A 20404-nucleotide genomic window follows, 5' to 3' on the forward strand; every position below is an offset into this window, starting at 1 on the left:
GTTAATTTGGGTGTGTACAAACAGCTTAAAATGGCCAACATTTATATTCAGTGCCAAGACAGGAATTAGTGTGACCTTCATACTGCTGTGACAGTGGCATTTAACACTTCCACTTCTACCTAGAGACCAAGGTTTGTGTGTGTGTCAACACTTGCTTCTTTTAGAGCAATCTTGTCCCTGACCTCAACCAACTTAGTTGTCTAAACTTCACAAAAAGTACTTTTGGTCTGGTCTGTCTTCATCTCACCATCATGCAGATTTAGGTTACTTTAAAATGTAATCAATTATTTGATCCTGTAATAAATTACTCTGTACTCTTTCACTGTTTCATGCCTGAAATCTACTGAAACATTTCACCTTGGAACAGAGCTATCATTAATGTGATTGGTTACACTTGTGCTTTTGTTTTCTTCTCGAGATATCTTACATCACAATGGAAAAGGGCTATTACTCAACAGTACTAACATTACATTACCTCATACAGTGTTGGGAAGGCTATTTTTTTTTAAAGTAATAAGTTACAGATTACTAGTTACCCTGTTTAAATATAATACACAACAGAATGAATGTTTTCTTCTACATAAAAACATTTACCAAAAAGAATACGTTCAGACATAACCCCAAAGTAATCACTAACATTTTGATAAGAAACTGTAATTTAATTACTTTTTTTTTTCTCAGTAACTATTAGTGATTATAACCAGTTCAATCGAGAGTGCTTTCCATCAACTCTACAGCTGCTGTGCTCACACTTGCCTATGGAATCCCATCTCCCTACTTCTTATCGATACTAAGTCATTATTTTAGATACTAAGTCAGTATTTGGAAAAAAATTCCTATTATTCTGAGATACTATGTCACTGTCTTTAGATAATACGTCATTATTTCGAGAAAGTTTCTCATAACAGTGATGTACAAGGTCTTTTTTTCCCCCATCACATTGACAAAAATGGGCTTCCATACTTATCTTCACTATTTAACATGCCTGGAAATAAAAAAAAATCATTGTGGTTTGAGGAGCAACCAGACTACACACTGGAACTAATGTTAAGTTAACATCTTCATGATCTGTTAGATTAGCCGCGGTGCTGTAAAGGCTAATGTATGCTCTGCATTAGATTCTTCTATGGATAGAGACATGGACGAAGTCTCCACTCTGTACTCTGTGGTCACGTTGTCTGTACTGTATTTGTGCGCATTTTCTGAAAGCTTACAAATAAGGCCTAACAGAGAAGTACCACCAGGAATCGTGGGTAATGTAGCGTAGTTCAAGCGAGACACAACTGTAGGAAACCACAAAGACATTTTAAAAATGTCGGAAAGGAATCAATTGGTATTAAAGTTAAGAGAATTCTCCCACCACATGTTGCTTTGTATTTAATGGCCTCAAAGACCATCATCTTTGACAATGCTGCCTCTATTAAAAAGTACAGTATTATAAGCTCCTCCACCATGACCATGTTTGTTGTTGTCACAAACTTTTGACTCTGCCCTCAAGTGCCATCTAGAGGATGAATCTATGCCAACATAAGGGGCGCATGGAACTACTTCGAAAGTGACGGTCACCACGTTTGAAATGAACATATCCATTATCTATGTAAAGGGAATATAAATGAGCCTTAAAGGTACTCACACTCTTCCAACCCTACACAAAACCCAGGTGAAGCCAAGAGGACAAACTATATGGCCTGCTAGGACTGCAATTTTTTAAGGACACAACATGTTAAAAAAACAACTTTGGAGTTACCAAAAAGTCTATTCCCCTTCTTGGCGGAAGCTTACCACATCTCATATGCTGCAGAAATTGGCATATTTCAGTCCAGTGGCTTCATCAAATGCAGGAAGATTAAAAATGCATGTCTATCCTTGCAACCCCCAACCAACTCTCGGTAAAACCAAACAAACAAGCCCACCTGCTTATATGTCAGATAAAGTCCGCAGCTTAACTATATGGTTACTTTATTCCTAAACTTAAAATTCTACTGGAAACTCCTTACACTGCTGGTCACTCAAACAGGTAAGTTAGATTAATCACTGCCAAAGCAAATGCCAGATCCGCTTAACTGTACTGAAGACAACATTTCAAAATTTCTGCCTTTTAGCTGTCATTGATTCATTTATTTGCTATTTTTTGGTGTAATTAAACATGAGCACAGTGTCAACACTAATAAATTGACAATAATAAGTATTTCTGTTTGCTAAACTATTTTTCATTGTGACATGCTGTTTGGTGAGTCCCCTGAGCATTCTGGAAACTTATATTTATGCATTCCTATACTTACGTGTCTATTTATTTGATGTATATATTATGTAATGCTGGAGTGCCATCGCATTCATCACATACATTTATTTATTGCATTTATGATTCAGCAATAACATAACGCTTGTACAGTACCTCCTTTATTGCTGTTGTCAGCATATTTGAACATCTGTACAGCTTGATACCTGCTACTGATAGATGACAGCAACAATTATCTTTGTGTTTTACAATCTAAAGTCTCACTCATATTGGGGGAGTGCAAGGAAACAAACTCATGGAGACATTACAAAAGTAATTCATATCTTCACATTAGACAATTGAAAGCTGCACCTTTAATAAACTTACAGATTACATGATAACAGATTTCAGATACAACAGGAGGACAAGGGGAGATGTGTGTTGTGAGAGGTTACAACCCACCAGGCTTTGATTTACTGAAATGTGGTAGCTCAGAGTGAGATCTGAACATCCTGGGTGCCTACGCTACCAATTTGCTCACTGCTTGTCCATCTGATGACTCAAACAATACCACATGACCAAACCATTTCCGACTATAGAAGAAAACACATCAACTACAGTATATGTGCGCTCACTGTTCCCCTCAGCTCCTAGTTTTTCAGCTTTGACTTTTGAGGCTGTGGCAGGCTGATGTCAGAGGGTCTATATAGTTCAATTTTAGTGCAAAAATAGAATCCCTGTAGGCATGAGCCAGGAATAGAGCATTGGGGTAAAATGGGTTCAGCCCTTATCAGCACACATCTAATGAGAGGCACACTTGTTTTGTTGATGTAACTGAGATTTAAATTGTTCACATAAAGGCAAAACTACTGCCTTAATCAGAGTTATTATGAAATTATTCTAGTGCAAGTTTAGGAGAAATAGTTCAAGCATGGTGATAATGAGGATGATTTGGCAAAATTGCAATCAGAGTCAGAGGGTGCAGTGTTCTTAGTGTCTAATCTGAAAGCCAGAGGTTATGTGTTGTAAACTATAGTCATAGCTCCTCCAAACTGTGAGAGTTAACTGAGGAGAAGAGGGTTCCCTGTTTACAACAGTCAAATGAAAACAGCAATATTAAATCAGTCAGTGCTTTGAATTGGATGGTATCACCTAAAACAACAACAGAGACTCTTCATCCCCTGTATCTGCATTTTTCATATCCACTCTTTCTCGAGAAATGGTGCACTAAGCATAAAGAGGGTCTACCTCCTTTGCTCCCCCAGGAGCAAGCAGCAAACTTCACTAGCAGCAGACCTCTATAAATATTCCAAGCAAGGCTGACCTGGTTACAGAATGCCCTTGGGAGTGTGAATTAGCATCTGAATACAGACGCTGCTGTAGCCGGTTGAAGACAGGCCTGGCAGGAGTGGCAGTGCTGCTGAGACTCCCTTCACAGCTCCCACACAGACCAGCCAGCATGCTACAGAGCATGAGCATGATGAGCATGCATCGGCTACACAAGATGAAGGCATTAAGCAAATGAGGGGGGAGTAAAGAGTACGCATGTCTGTGCTTCCACCTATGGCTATTTCTCCATCAGCAGTGTGATGAGTTTTAAACAACTGTCACACAAATGCATACTGCACGTGGTTCTATCAACTCTGAGCAAGTGAAAGAGGTTGTGTAAAATAGTTGTAGCTGGTGGCAATGCAACATTCAATGATCGCTTAAAACTGGAAAGAGTCAGGTAGCATTGGCTACATTTTATGTATCTAACATTTCTGCACGATTAATCTAATTGCAATCGTGATGTCAGGCTGTGCGATTACATAACCGCATTAGAGGCTGCGATTTGCGATTTAATGTAAATAAATGTTAACGTGTGTGCCTGTGAACGTGACAACCTCTCCTGTAGTGTGTGGAGTTTGTTGACATTACACCCACAAGCTATCGTGGTGTGTCCAGCACGTATGGTCAGGTGACCACCCGGCGTGCAGAAGTGACCAACACAGACGCTGAAGAAGAGCATGAGCACGACCATGAACAGGCTGAGTTGGTGGCGAAAAAAACGCAACGTCTATTATATGGCGATACTTTGGATTCAGGTACGGCGACGTTGAACAGAGACACGTGCTGTGTAAAAGTTTAAAAGTTAAAGTCGCCACGTCCCGCGGCAACACGACCAATCTATAACAACACTTGAGACAGCACAGAGAAAAGTAGGAAGAATGCATGTGAGAGAAAGCCGAGCCGTGTAATGTTAAAGACAAAGAGACAACTGAAAGCCGCCAGAGCCTCATAAAACAACATCCAAGCACAATTACGCAAATATTTGTAAGTGTCACAGGGAAATCACGGACTCCGTAACAAACTATATAATAACAAATGAAAAATTGAGCAACTTTACTCGGGTTCGGCCCACTTGACACGCTGCTGTGTGGTGCTATGGCGTGCTGGAATTTGTCATTTACGTGACAACGCCTGAACGCAACATATGCTCGCTCTGCTGTGTGTACAGTGCTGTGCTATGCTGCTGTGTAAGCAGCGTATTTGACTGTGCTCAGTCTGTTGATGGTTATTAACACACTGTCCATAAAATAACTATGTCAGGTCAGGTCAGTGCCCCCTAATATAATGTAGGGGAAACACTGAATCAAGCAAGAAGACTAATGATACCATTTATGTATTAAATTGTAATTGCAATAGCAAATCACGATACTGTCCAGTCAAATCGCAATCGCACATTTTTATCAAATCGTGCAGCACCAACCTAACATTAATTAAAGCTGGATTTTTTGGTGGTCCTTTTTTTAAACAAAGGTGTTACAATATTCTGTTTATTGCACAAACCCCTCATAGCAACTTGAGCGAATATAAAACTTTTGTAGGGATATTGCGTCTTAGTCGTAGCTACCACAAACATTATGTGTATAAAACTGCACAGCAGTGTCTCGCTCAAACATTTACAATGACCTGTTTTCATCAAGATAAGTATTAATATTCAAAAAATAATCAAATTAGCAAGGTAGATCATTTTATTTGTAAGATAAGTGAGCAAGTTCTTTAGTTACTCGTGCCTCATATTTCTTCATCCCATCTTGGCCTTTCTCACTCTGTCTCCAAATGTTTTTTGCACTAGTGGGTAAAACTAACTATGACATGTGGACTCATGCGTCACTGTTCACAGAACCAGAAGACACTATAGAACTATACAGTAAGACTATAGACAAAGCTTTAAATAACTTCTAGAGAGATGAAGAAAAGAGCAACACAGTCACACACTTTCACTCGGACTCATATGCCCGCAGTCTACTGCATGGCTCTCGCACATGCACGAGTCAACAATGAGAAGTGACTCAATCAGTCAGTGAGTCAGACAGTCAGATTGCTTCTTAACTCTTCTCATCTGGTGGTCCAACAAAAGCAGTGCATGAAAATAAAAATGAACAATCACAGTCAATAAATAGACATTGCAGTACAGAAATGTGAGCGATAGGTTTGAGGTAATTTAGATTCATGTCGCCATTACATGAGTTGTCCACTAGGGAGCACTGAAAAGTTTGTTTTTCAACTGTAACATGTTCTGCCAATATATATCATTCACAGTTTCTTGAATAAAAGTGCTTGTTTATGTTATGTGCAATGTTAAAGGTACTGTACCAATTTTTAAAACTCTACAATACCAATCTTGGTATAGGCCTCAAAAATTCTTCATCGATTCAGGCTTTCAGCAAATATTGTTGCATCCCTTCTGCCTATATTCAAAGGATGGGTGATATAACATAATATTTACATAAAAGTTATTTTTTGTTGTTGTTGTTTTTGCAGTGACTGGCTTATATCACAGTATTAAATAATTAAAAGAGATGCTCCTTTCAAAACACGATTCTACCTCTTTTCACTCTATTGGCAATGTAAGGGAACATATCTTGCGAAAAAAGTAGGTGTTTATTGGCTCAAAATAGGAAAAACAATACGGATAGGCCTACATGTGTTTTGGGAGGAATTGCCTTCCCCATTTTGTAGGTCAACTCGTAAATGTAATGTGATTCATTCTAAATTTTTGTTTTGAGTTGTAGGTGAACTGTATTACTTACATCGCTTACATTTTTGGAGAAACTCAGAAAAGCTGAAATTCTCAGTAATTTGCATTTGATGCCACCTATTCATATATCAGAGCATGTATGTCCCAAAGGAAGTTGTGGCTATACAAAAGGTTAATCTTTTGGCGTAAAGGTGATCAGACCCACCCCCAGCTACTGAATTCAATTCCATAAAGGAGAACCAGCATGTTTAATTTCTCACGTTTATAACAAACCAAATGTCATGAAAATCGGTTCAGAATTAAGCAAGTAACAGTCGATATTGTGGAGAGAACACTGCATCTCTCAATACACACTGTATTTATTTACTTGACTGATCCAAAATGGCAGACGTGCAGACGCATAGCAATGACATACAGCAGCAGCCAATGAGGTATCTACATTTCTATATCTATGCATACCTTAACCTTGGCTTTGTGGGTAATGTAGCCTGTGCGTAACCATAGACAGTGTAGCCTGTATGTGACATAGTTCATCAGGTGTTGTGGCAAGTAGATCTCGCTTTTGCGTGTGCTAAAACCAAAACCAAAACTGTCATTTCTGCTTTACCTACTAATACCTCATAAAGACATCAGTCTGATGGTCTTAACAGTTGGTCACATACAACCACATGGCAAAGAAGAAAGCTCTCCTAATTCAAGAATTTTAGTGAATAACATTCTCTGCAGGATGTTTGGTGAGTGTGGCCACTGAAAAGGTTTGTGCACACATCTGTCACAGTCTTCAGGTGTAGCCTGTATTCCCTGAACTACAGTACCTACCTCACCATGAGTACCACAGTTGCAGCTACATATGTAGGTCAAGAGCTTTTTCATTTTAAGTAAGAGTGGAAATTCCCTGGTCTCTTTTTTCAGTCCAGTTGAAAGACTACTTTTCCTTCAATGAAACAGTTTTAACTATTTATATACCAATGTTGATATCAAATTGCATCCTTTTGTATGTAATCCTTGGCCCATTAGCCATACCACATTTTAATCCAAGGCTACTACTGCAGTAAGGCAAAAGTATAATATAAAAGACAAATGAGAGCACAGGCATAATATTCTGCTCCATGCGGAGGATATAATATCTCTTACTGACAACACCATAGTGCATACATCCATGACATACAGGACATTCTCAGTGGTAAGTCAATACGTATAGACTTCATGTTCACACTTGCTTTAACTGTCTGCCAATTCAATGACATCCAATAACAGACTGTAGTCAGCGGTTTATTCATAGTGAGAACTGATGGGAGTTTTGGAGGCCAGCCCTAGTATAGCTTTTAAGGTCTATTAAATTTTGATGATAAATGACAAACCTTCAGAAAACATATTTGACAGCCTTATCCCTTGAGCCACAGTCTGGGAATCTAGTACTGTACCACCATGGGAATACAAATACAAAGTCACTGCCACCAGTAACACTGCCATCCACCTTCAGAGAGTCGCCTCTTCAGTTTTTTCAAGTCAAAATAAATTAACGATTCAAAGAGACATCCTTGATCAAAGTCTGAGGTTCCCATAAATCCAATGATATTAAACCACCAACTTTCAAGCCTTGGGACTGTCTCCACCACATAAATGAAAGTGATTCACTATCATTAAAACTTTAACTAACAACACAGTGGAGCACTGTATGTCATAGGTTACCAAGGATACTAATTCTTTTCTGTGTTTCAGCTCATTAGCTACAAATTGTCTGAAGTCTACATTACTTCCCTCCATCTTCCAAATCTTACTATAACTTTATGGATTTGATTTTTCTCCTCATAAGCAATATATTCATAATATGTTATATTCATTTCAATACAATAGGAATTCAACTCAAAGAAGCACAAAACTTTTCTGGGATGCTCCAACATCTGAGACTTAACAGTTGATTGCTATGTCTTCTCAATACAATACATGACACTGTAAATTCACATTGCCCCCTCCCTGATCTCCATGTTTGCTAGTTGTTTGTCTTCCCTGACAAATCTCAGACAGCAAACTTCAATGCATCAAATGAAACAAAATTTTTTAAAAACAGCTGCAGCTGAGCTATTGGCCATTTTTAACACAAAACCACTGATATAGTTCCTTAAGTCCAGGGGCCTTGGTTTTTGCGACTACCCAGCAAACATTGGTTGGACAGTGACGCTGTGTCCCCAGCCAAAAATGGTCATTGTCAGAGGCCGAAAACTGCAATGTGGTTACAAGGTGGGCAGCCAGATGATGTTTTTTCCATGCCCAATAATGGTCCAGTCAGACCCAACAAACCAGGAAATGTTGATAATGTTATTGCTATGATAAAAGAAAATGCATCTATCTTTGTTGTTTTTTAATACGACTACATTAGTCTTTATCAAAACTGTCTTTGATTGCACATGGGAATAATTTTCTAAGATACCCAGCTAACAGCCAGGTAACATCGCAAACATAGGCACAACTTTGATTTTTAAACTATTTTTGATCCAGGTCACCTTGATTGGACATTCAATGTCTCACTGTTTGCTGGGTACTCATGGTTACAGTTGCAGTTATGTATTAACATTGTAAAAACCTTGTAAAATAGTAGAAATTTAAAGTTATAATGTGATTAACAAAAAGAAGTGAAGAGTCCTACCTCCTGCCAGGATCTGCTGCTCCAGTTCAGCCATCTGCTTCCTGTAGGCCCTCAGAGCTGCCTCCTTAAAGGTGGGTCGAACACGTTTCTTAGTTGGTGCCTCTGCAGGCTTCTCCTCTGGAACATTTTTGTTTTCATCCTCCTGCTGTTCCTCCACTTTTTCAGTCACCTCAGTAGCCTCCTCTACTATCTCCTCTACCTCCTCTAACTCCTCATCACCCTCTTCCATCTCTTCTGTAACATCATTGTCATCTGGTTCTTCTACATCTACATACTCCACCATTGCATCATATTCAGCCGTGTCCTCAGTAAGTTGGGTTTCAAAGTCTTCACTATACTCTTCGTCCAAACTGCAGTCATACTCCAGAACACGTGCCTCTTTACTTGCCTCATAGTCCTCTGTGGCTTCAAAATCTTGAGAGGCCTCGTCATCCTGAAAGGCATCATTGTCTTGAGAGGCGTCAATGTCATCAGATACATCATAGTCCTGAGAGGTCTCACACTCTTGTGCAGGCTCTTCTGTCTCCTCTGCCTCATTAGCATTAGTTCTGTTCTCCAAGTTAGCTAGTACCTGCTCCATTACTTCAACATAGTGGGTCTCATTGTCCACGGGTTGTTCCCCAGCTTCTGCCTCTGCGTCTGGTTTATCTTCCTCTGCCTTGTTGAAGATAGGCTCTGTGTAGGCATCTGAGTCTGTTGTAGTAGTAGAGGTATTTGCACCAGAGGTGGACAGGGTGCGGAAACGCCCCATAAATGATGAGTTGGTGGTCTCCTCAGGAGGAGCGGGGGTAGGAGTCTGAGAGCCAGACTTCCAAACTACCTCCAGAGCTGACTTAGCCCTCTGCAGTGTAGACCCAAAGCCAAAACCAAAGGACTTCTCACTGAGATCTATGCTTAGCCTACTACTCCAAGATTTGGGAACCTCCTCAACCTTCTCTGTTCGAATCTCACTCTGACTGCGGTACATAGTTGTAGACTTATTCTGGGCCTGGTGAAAGCTATGATTGACATCCAGTTCAGGGAATTTATCTTTAGAAACTACTTTGGGGGTTTCCTTAGGGGCATCTTTAGAGGCTGCTTTGGGTACTACTTTAGAGACTTCTGTTGCGGTGGCTTTAGGGGTCTCTTTGGGGGGAACCTTAGGAGTCTCTTTAGGGGCCACCTTCGGGGCTTCTTTAGGTGGAATCTTAGCAACTTCTTTAGGTGGAACCTTAGAAACTTCTTTAGGTGCTATCTTTGAAACTTCTTGTGTGGGTGCTTTACCAGTCTCCTTGGGTGCTACTTTAGGCGTCTCTTTTGGGAACTCTTTTGGGGGTAGTTTTGCAGCTTCTTTGGTAACCTCTTTAGCAACAACTTTCATACCTTCCTTAGATGCAACATGTGGGGCATCTTTAGCAATGACTTTAGGAGACTCCTTAGGTGACTCTTTAGGTGTTAAAACAGGGCTCTCAACTGGGGTTATTTTAGGGCTCTCTTTAGGTGACTCTTTGGGACTTTCTTTAGGAGTCATTATCGGGCTATCTTTTGGAGTTACTTTGGGAGTGACTTTCGCAGCCTCACTAGAATTTATCTTAGGTGTCACTTTAGATACTTCTTTAACAGTGGGCTTTGTGGCATCTTTATGTGTGACTTTAGGACTGTCTTTAAGGAGAGCTTGAGAGGACTCTTTAACTGCTGATTTCTGAATCTCTTTCGGTGACTCTTTAGGAGCTGCTTTAGAGGTCACTTTAGATGAAACTTTAGCAGATACCTTTGGGCTTTCCTTTGGCAATATTTTGGTGGTTTCTTCTTTAGGAGCCAATTTAGTTTGTTTATGTGTAGCTTTAGCAGCAGCTTTAGAGGTGTCTTTAGATGTTATTTTTGTGGATTCTTTTGTGATAATCTTATTTCCCTCCTTAGAGTGCCGGACAGATGGCTTAATGACAGACTCGCGTTCTGTGATGGGAGGAATAATGTGGGTGGTTATAGGTGGTAGGGAAGTTTCTCTGTCAAGCATCATGAATTCCTCTTCTCCTTCAAATTGTAAATCAACCTCCTGACATTTAGTGATGTTTTCTGGAAAACCAGGGATGGTTGATGGGTCAAAGGGACTGCTAACTTCTATGGAGGCTTCCAAGCCAGAGTCAGCACCCTGCTCGAGATGATGCCAGTCTTTCCAGGGTGATAGGTCACCTTGCAGAGAGAGCTGTGAACCACTGTAGTGGCTTCTGTCCCCAGACATGCAGACAAGTCCATTGCTCACCCCACTGTCAATAGTTTCTGTGGTCTCAACCTCATTGTGTTCATATGTTTGATTCTCGTGGCTGAGTGGGTTACTATCACTGGCATACCAGGAGGAGGCCATGTCTTCTTGTTTTCTCTGCCACAGTTCCTGATCTGAGGAGGACAGCAGGGAGCAGCCATTAGCCCGTGTAAAGTACTGACTCTCTGAAAAGTCTTCTGAGTATGACTGGCAAAGTTTTGAGCAGTCAGACTCAGAGCGGCTGAGTTTAGGGGTGGAGTAGTCACTCTGGGAAAGCCAACCAGGGGTCAAATCAGAGTAGTAAGCTTTTGCATGCTTGTCTGGGTCATAGTAAGAGTCATCAGCATAGTGAACTGCGCCTGAGTAGCCTGCTTCCTCTCCTGACCGGCTATGGTCATGGGATCGCCTCTTCTCTGATTTGCTCTTGTGAACAGGCTTTGAAATCACCATTGCATATTTGTTCCTGCTCAGTTCGTCTAATTCCTTATCACTGTCCATTGAGTCCCAGTCATCACTCTCTACCACTTTATCCTTTCCTGAGACCTTTATATCCATGCTTTCATAGGTTTGTGAGGAAGACATTGTTTTGTCTTTTCTCTCCTTTCCATCATGAGTTAAGCTATCAGTAGAGACTGTAATGCCTGTTCCTTTAAGTTTATAGCACTTTTTCAAGACTATATCCCTGTCTTGGGTTGTTGCAAAAATAACAATAATAGGGCGGGGTTTTGCATTAGAACATTCTCTTTGTTGCCCTAACCTATGAGCAAGCTCGATTTTAAGAGTTTTATGGGCATCAATGAAACCCATTTTGTCTTTTAGTATTTTGTATATTACACTTTCTGTTTTCTCTGACTTTTCTTCAGGTACATTGAGGAACCTCAAGGTTGAATTATTGGCCTGGTGGCTAATTTGTTTTATGTAGTCATGAATATCACGTGTTTCCCTTCTAGATTGGACAAATCCTGAGCGAAGCTGCTCAATCTCACTCTGAACTACTTCCACACTGCTGGAGATCTCATCAATAGAACTTTTTAGGGCATTTACATGGCCACGTAGCTCAGAAAGTTCTGTCTCTATCTGGCTGATCCCCTGTAGCTCCTTAAAGATCATCTCCATGACATCCTGGGTCTGACTGATGCAACCTGTGGAGGAAGAGCCAGGCTCCAGGGTCGAGCTCTTTTGCTGCCGTCCAGCGCGGTCCAAAGACTTGCTCCGGATGCCCAAGGTTTTCCTCCAGTTGCTCACCTCGGAGTCTGAGGAGACACATTCCTGACTCTTTTTCCATTTCCTTAACTTGCGTAGAGCACCCAGCCGGAGTGTGTGTAGACTGGAGCGTTCCACACGTTCACCCTCAGAGCTGCCATCAGAGGGAGCCAAACTGATGAGGCTCTTCCTGTTTCGTCTCACTGGCATAGTGTGTGATTTATGCTCATCCAGTCTCCTGACAAGTTTCGTCTCACTCAAGGAGTCAGAGTAACTACTATCAATAGAAAGAACCTCAGGAAAGATACTTTCATTATTATTCAAATAAAGAGAGTTTTTCGGGAGTCCATTTGCTATAGCTACACGATAACTGAAAGTGGGTGACAGGGATGAGCAGTCGTTCTTTCCGTCGTCTTCTTCAAGCGATATGTTACGTGCCGAAGAGCATTTGGAAATCTTTTTAACTGTAGTCTTCAGTGTGGTGGAGAGAGTTAGATTGTGTGCTTGCAAATCAGTGGTCAATTTAGGCTCTTTATTTTCGCTTCTCTCTTTCTTCTTGATTGGGTTTGCCAATTTCTTTGTAAACATTCCTTTGCAAATCTTTTTAATGTAGGATGATATAGTATTTATTAGGGTAGAAACCATGGATGGCAATCCTGTGAACTGTTTTAATCATCGAGTGAAAGAAGAAGTTGGCTGAGAATACAGCAGTGGTGAGCCAAGCACAATCAGCCAGTGCTTGACAGTGGGATCCCAGCTCACAACCACTAAAACCACAGTCTGCGTAGAGACTCAAGAATACTTTTAAATCCAGTGGCCTTCTTCCGGAAAAGGAGCATTTCTCTGAAAGACAAAAAAACAAACAATTACAATTTAGTTGCAGATTTCTAAATCACAATGAAGCACAAGCAGGAAAAAATCTATTGTCTTGCAATTACCGGGACAGTACACAATCTGTTAAATCTTTAATATACATAATGTCAAGTCTCTGATTGGTCAGTATAACAAAATAAAAAAAATAAAAATATAACAAAATTTGTTATAGAAAGAAAGTGATGGGTCATATGCAGAGACAACTGACCGCTCATTTGAATAATCTGAACATTCAAACATTTCTTTTTCAGTTTTATCATTTAATTGTATAATGGGAGTGGGGGTGGGGGGTCAAGTGCATGTGACCGCGTGTGCATTCATGTTTGTGTGTAGTGTACGTGTCAGTCAAGGTCAATAGACACTGGCTACACTGATGTATCCAGCTTCTACAGCAGAAGAGCCAATTATTCTAATTGCTACAACAATCTTGTTGGAGCGTGTCCATCATGAATGAATATCTAGCTTGATGAAAAATGCCTGAGAAACTGGATTTGGTCTTAATACACTTTGCTATATGTGGACTTTTTTCCTCATTTTTATTTTCAACATCAATATTCTAAAATCTTATTCAAACACAAGACAAAATCAGTTTGCTGGCTGTTTTCCATGTATTGATTTTAATGGTGTGGATGTTTTCACTAATTGAAATGCTGAAGTTAATGACCTATGTATGTACATACATTTAATGTCCCAATTAGTTTAATTGGAATGGTTCAGCACCTGAACTATTCAGGTGTCATAATGTATATGTGCAGCAGACTATATAGTTACAAAAAGGACAAAGTCGCCATGTCCGTGTAATGGAAGTGTGGCCACAGACTTCTTGAATCATGCTGCACAGTGTAAAGCCTTCAACAGCTTGCAGTGTCTCTGAGAGGTGTGTGTTTACTATGGAGAGGAACTGGCCAGCTGAGTCGAAAGAGGGATGCTTGTTGTGCAGAGAATTTGACAGCTGCTCCACATTATTTCTGGGGTATAGAGCTTGATGTGTCTACAGTCTCATGACCACAGAGACATGCTCACTTCAAATGAGCTGTGAAACACAGTATCACAGTTATCTTTTAATGCTGGGCTCTGAAGAAGGACCAGGCATTAGCAAATAGAGCTTAAGGCAAGGTTGCCAGCATAGATGTGTTTCTGCCAGATTCATGTATGATAGAATGAATCAAGGGGCTTGACTATTTGTTACCTTCAAGGGATAAGGTTTGAGGCAGGCCTCGGGCAGGAATGTTGGTGCAATGAAAACACTATTTATTGCATGTAATACTGAAAGGTCTTGTGCAATAGTATCAATCTTAATAGGTGAGTTTACTAACCTTGGCTACTAAGGTACTTACACCCAAGCTGTTATTCAGTTGTAAATAATTGATTCTTCGAAAATTCTATCCATAAGTCGGCCTAGTATAGTCACAACTCACAGTTATGGTCTTCAGTGGTGAAATAATAAGAAAGCACCATTCAGATTTGTCATCACAGAAATGAAATGACAACTGAATTAGGTAAAGGACTACAGTATATTTTATGGTATGAGGAAGTTCATGACTCAGCTCTCTTGTAGACTGGCGTAAAGCCAAGAGCAGCCTTTTGCAACTGATAGGTCACGACCCAAAACTGTCCCCACCATAAATAAATCACATTAGATATTGTTTTAATATGTCCTGACATTGCCTCAACTACTTCCACTGACATTTTTTAGCTCTTGTATGAATATCAAACCTCTATCTCCATGCATAAACTGAGACTACACAAGCGCAGTCAACTTGTGTCAACCAGTGAGCAGCTGAGGGCTAAGTGCCTTGCTCAAGGGCACCTGTAGTTGTTAGGCTCAGAGAGTGATGGCTTATTCACTTACTCCACCAGGATAAGTGAATATAACCCACTTTTATGTTGCGTAAAGTGTTTTGTCAGTGGTATGGTAGGGTATCCCCAAATCCCCCTAAGGAATGATTACACTATTCAGTTCAATATTTAAAGCCGATACACACCCACATGGGTGTTTCCACCTATGTTGCCTGATTAGACCAATTTCTCAGTACTGTGTGGGCGTGCACAGACTACACTTGACTGACATCTCCCACACTCCCTTGTTAGTTTTGTCGCAGCTGTTATGATGGCAAAATGTTCCGTGTTACCATTCTTATTAGTGCGTAGATTTTTGGTAACATCACTTAATTCCCCACACAGCGCCACCCATCTTTAACCTGAGTAAAGCTCTAATCAGGAGAGAAATTGAAAGTGTCTGCTTGAGTGCTCACTGCTTTACTGATTGATAAGCGTTGTGACTATAAAGAGTTTCTTTCAGCAGGATGAACTAAGACAATAAAATGTATATTATACAGTCGTGAGAGGCACCATTTAATTATAATTGGAAATGAAGTCTTTACTTATAACCAGTCAATCTGAAATTAGTGAGTTCTTTTCCCGTTCAGTGGTTTCTTATAGAGCAGTGTGTAGAAAGAAATTCCAAAAGTGACTATATAATAAATGAATATGTTTATTATCTACACACTTGAGTAACACAATATAATGAGCAGAATTTAATGTGGGCATGGAATAAATAGAAGGCAGAAATAATGAGTGCAAATGTAGTGGATTAAAATGAAACAAAATTAAGTTAGATTGAAAGGAACACATAAATTATAAAGGAGTTTGGGTGACATCAATATCAGGTTACAGAAACGAAATTAATTGGTTGCAAAAACAATTGGAGGAATGTGGTGGATGATAACAACGCTGCCAACCCATCTTAGCCAAAGAGAGTAAATAATGCAACTTTGGATTGAAACTCTGCTGCCTCCTTCAGTCTTATATGGAAGTGAGATCTTTGTGTTGGCCTTTCCAAGACAGTGGTTGAGGTCATGACTCTGAAGCAGGGATAGCAGGTTTGTTTGTCAGGGCTGAGAAGAAGCACCTCTCACAGGGCTTTCGGGTCAGCAACGCTGGGTTTTCCCCAGACTTTCTCTATGATCAAACAAACTTGAATCACACATAGCAGGGAAATCTTGTCTCCAGATAAACACAGGCAGAGTATCTTCAAGTCACAGAAATGTGCTACTAATGCACAGCTGAAAACATTTCCCCCTGCGGTTGTCAGTGTTAGGCAGAGCGCTGGATGCTGACCAGATATGGCTTCCAACAATAATCGAATATAACCAAATATCTGTTACACTGTGGAAAAAAAGCTTCCAATTCAGTGAATGAATGTTGTTGTAAATGAAAAAAAACATTGAAACATAGCAAAGATATAAATATAAAGTACAGCGTATCGTAGCCTTGGGTAAACTTTGGCTTTGAGCTGAGCTATTGGTTTTGGTTTGACTAAAAAAAAAAAGAAAGGAAAAAGAAAGAGCATATTATATTATTAACAGTTACAAATGCAGAGACTAATAATAAAATGTGTGGTTTTGGTGTGGTTGTTAATGTTATCTCATCATGTACATGTGTACACCGCTCAGTTGTCAAGTTTAGAATAATATTTGAATTTAATTCTTTCTTGGAATTGCACTTCCAAAACACCCAAATTATATCCTGAGTCAAATTTCCAGTTGTGGTTGCCCTGTCATTGCACTGGTGCCATATTATGAAAAATGTAAAATGGATAGCCAATTTTAGAAAGCATATTTAACCAACACATGAATGTTTTTTAAAGCTGCATCTTGTTGAATGACTCAACCATTATGGAATATTATCATGAAACACTCCACACAAAATAGGCCTAATAATGACCGCTAGTTAATCTTGACAGATTAAGTCAATGCATTTGTGATGCAATTTTTGTAATGCACTAAATTGAGCTACAGCCACAATCATGGCTGACAGCATCTGGGATATGTTGCTGTTTACTGTAGCAGTGACTGGAACATCTCTTATATAAAGCGCTGTGGCTGCACTCTGTCAGGACAAATCACAATAAAAGAGTACTAGTGTTTAATGAGTGTTGATTACCAATTAGGGGGCTGCCTTTCTCTTTACAGAGCCAGCATCCTGACATCTGCATGTTAAGGTTTGACAAATGAAGCATTCACCCTCTTTCAGTGCTGGAGTTGATACGCAAATGACTTGATAATACCCACGAGGTATCGCCCGTATCGTCCCATTAGGGCGTAATGATGCAAGAATTAGGAGAAAAGGGATGACAGATAACTAGATCACCTTATCCCGTTTGTGTGTGTTATCAATTTGACCACAGAACCTGCAAAGACATGGCTCTGTGAGCAGACTCAGCAGCAAATGGGCTACAAATGGAATGGCAACATTTATTCCGAGCCATCGTGACAAGCACATGCGAGAATGAGATTACATGTTGGGTTATCTAGATCTACGGTATCTCCACTATTGTTTATCCTCACCTTGTGGCATATTACACGCAGATTCAGTGTGATAGAGCTCATTCAAATGCACCTAAGTAGAGATAAGTGGACAGTAGCTATTGGTTATTGTAATAGGGTGAGTCATAAACATTTAATATACGTAAGTAGCATGTGCTAACACACACACACACACACACACACACACACACACACACACTTTCTACCCACCATAAAATAAGGCCATCTGTGGAACATATAGTACCTACAATAGGTAGCTATTATTGAGTTTATTACATAATATGATGTGTTCAAGCATGTTACATGATCCATAGGCCTTTGAAATGCATATGGATGTATAGGATTATTTTTATCCAAGCTGCTTGTTCCACCCTTTACAATTCAGAGGGCATGCGCCTTTGAGCAAGGCACTGAACCTCCTACTGCTCCAGTGTCAGCAACTAGCCTAACATGTCTAGTGTGCTGTAAAATAACTTGTTCCGTCATCACTTGTTCGACAGATACTGTAAGAGTGTCTGGAAGAAATGGTTGCCAGTGACTGTGACAAAACAAAATCTGGGAATTCCTGTGGTCCTGGGGTAAAGCCCCTCCCATTTGTGAGTCAGACTAGAGAAACCTCCAGAGAAAGGGGGAGCACCTCAGCCACACCCACTCCCTATGCTCTGAGGCACTGCTACCCCAGGCCTTGCATAAATGTCCAGGGACCTATTTCCCCCGCTTTCTCTTAATGCATCTGATTAGCAGAGCACTCTAAAACACTCCATTTCTCACAGTCCCACAGTCTCCGCCACTCTCCTTTAATGAAAATGAGTGTCAGTTGGAGGCATGCTAACCTATTTCTCACAATAGTACAATCTGCTCTTCTCTCCTGATGAAAACGCAAGTATGCCAATTTGAGGTTATTATTCTGCGAGCAATTACACTACATGCTGTGATGTGCTGCTCATTCTCTCATCACTGTGGGTGAAACTGAGGGATATTTGGTTGCAAACGGGTGCATATAGATGAGAGATGCTCATGTGTTACGTCATGTCTCCAGAACACATGATTATGGATTATGGCCGAGCGTGGATTGGTGTACATGTGGGTGTGTGTGCATGCCTGTGCGTCCGTGTGAGTGTGCAGCCGTGCGTGCACACACATGTGCGCTATGCATGCCTCCGTGCATGATTGCTTTTAAGCATGCATTTGCCGCTCTGAGAGAGGAGCGAAACATACCAGCGGGGGGGATGAGCATGTGAGGGTGTGTGCATCCTCAGATCATATTGCCCTCACGCCCATCCTCGGCTACATTCTGCCTCCCTTCTCCTAACCTGTGTATTTCCCAACAGTGAAATATCTGCCTGCAGCCCTAGGAAACCAGCCAACATCACAACAGATTGTCTCGCCTCATAAATCAAAATATTACCTTTCCTTTGCCCGGCAAGACGAGAAGCAGTCTCATCGCGTTTGCTCAGTGTGAAACAACAGCATTGCTCACATGCGTTCGTGTTTTGCGTTATGCATAACAACATGGGAAAAGGTTAGAATGGGAGCAATGGGACATTTGTGGGATCGACAGTGTTTTTGTCAGATACTGGTTTTAGAATAAACAACAACATGACTGAATAACACAGAGACCTTATTTTCTGTATCTTTCACCACAGCTGCATCGACAGATGATGCCATCTAACCGCATCATTCTCAAATAACGTTTCATTAATCCACTGACAGGGCCACAGAGGGAGGGGAGGGAAGCAACAAGAAGATAAAGGATGAAGTCAAACAGTCAAGCTCCCACCCCGCCATGCAAACACGCATCTAGCGCCCAAATGGGCTCCACCGCTGCACATACCTGGTTGTGTCAAATCCCCCCGTGCAGGACGCCAGCGGTTGTGAGCACAGCGAGCCGTGTGGAGCCGATTCCCCGGTTTCAGCGAATGGTCGGTGCGAGGAGAGCAGCTGAGGAGGGGAGGGAGGGGAGAGAGCGGCTCGGTGCGCAGCTGCCTGCTAATACCAGAGCTCACAGCATCTCTCCGCGTCCGTCAGACACCATATCCCACAGCCCTGCCTCCGCGCACACACGCACCTCTCCTCCATGCCACCTTCGGTACCCCCCGCTCTCGCTCCTCTGCTGTGCTCCCCTGTTCGCGTTATGGGGGACCGAAGACGCTGCTGGATTTTATTGTCTCCACGATTGACACACACACGCACACACACACACACACACACACACGCACACCCCTGCTTGTAGACAGTGCCACAGCACGGGGTGTCTAGTCCAAAACGGGATGCAGACGGGTGGTGGTGGTGGCGCTGATGGGGAGGCAGACAGCGCTACTCCTGGCTGCCCAGACTGAGGCTCTGCTCCCCGGCTGGAGGATGTCTGTCCCTCCCCTGTACAAAACTCTCCCTCTTACTCTCTCTCTCTCTCTCTCTCTCTCTCTCCCTCTCTTTCCCTCTCTGTGCTTACTGTGCCGGGCTGACACACACACACACACACACACACACACACACAAATACACACGATACCCCCCAACACACACACACAGGCTCGCGCGAGATGCCTTAAGTGAGAGGGAAGCAAGAAGAGAAGGAGGGAAGGAGGGGAGAGAGGATGAAATAGTGTGTTAACGTGTGCGCGCGCATGCGTGTGTGTGTGTGTGTGTGTGTGTGTGTGTGTGTGTGTGTGTGTGTGTGTGTGTGTGTGTGAATGTGTGAATTCCTTTGGCTAGGTGACTGTATGATCACACCACTGCAAAAACTACACACACCGACAGAAACGTAATAGTGATGTAATGGGTCAATAAACCTTAACCGCCACGGACACACATGCAGCAACAATGTTTGGCTACAGGGGGATGGTCTATTTAGATTTTAGCCAGGG

At 41.4% G+C, this 20404-nt stretch overlaps 1 protein-coding gene across 1 annotated transcript in view; it reads right to left on the minus strand.

Annotated features, from left to right (window-relative positions):
* LOC126393829 (protein unc-13 homolog C) overlaps positions 1-19960 on the minus strand; it is a 136278-nt gene extending 116318 nt beyond the window's left edge. The window contains exons 1-2 of the mRNA XM_050050209.1: positions 19373-19960; positions 8893-13180 (exon numbers count right to left, since the gene is read on the minus strand). Of these exons, the coding sequence (XP_049906166.1) occupies positions 8893-12982 (4090 nt within the window). The 5' untranslated portion in view covers positions 12983-13180; positions 19373-19960. The remainder of the gene's footprint in view (positions 1-8892; positions 13181-19372) is intronic.
* Between the last annotated feature and the right edge of the window lie 444 nt (positions 19961-20404).

This window comes from Epinephelus moara, chromosome 1 (genome assembly GCF_006386435.1).
Source record: "Epinephelus moara isolate mb chromosome 1, YSFRI_EMoa_1.0, whole genome shotgun sequence".
Classification (NCBI taxonomy): Eukaryota; Metazoa; Chordata; class Actinopteri; order Perciformes; family Serranidae; genus Epinephelus; species Epinephelus moara.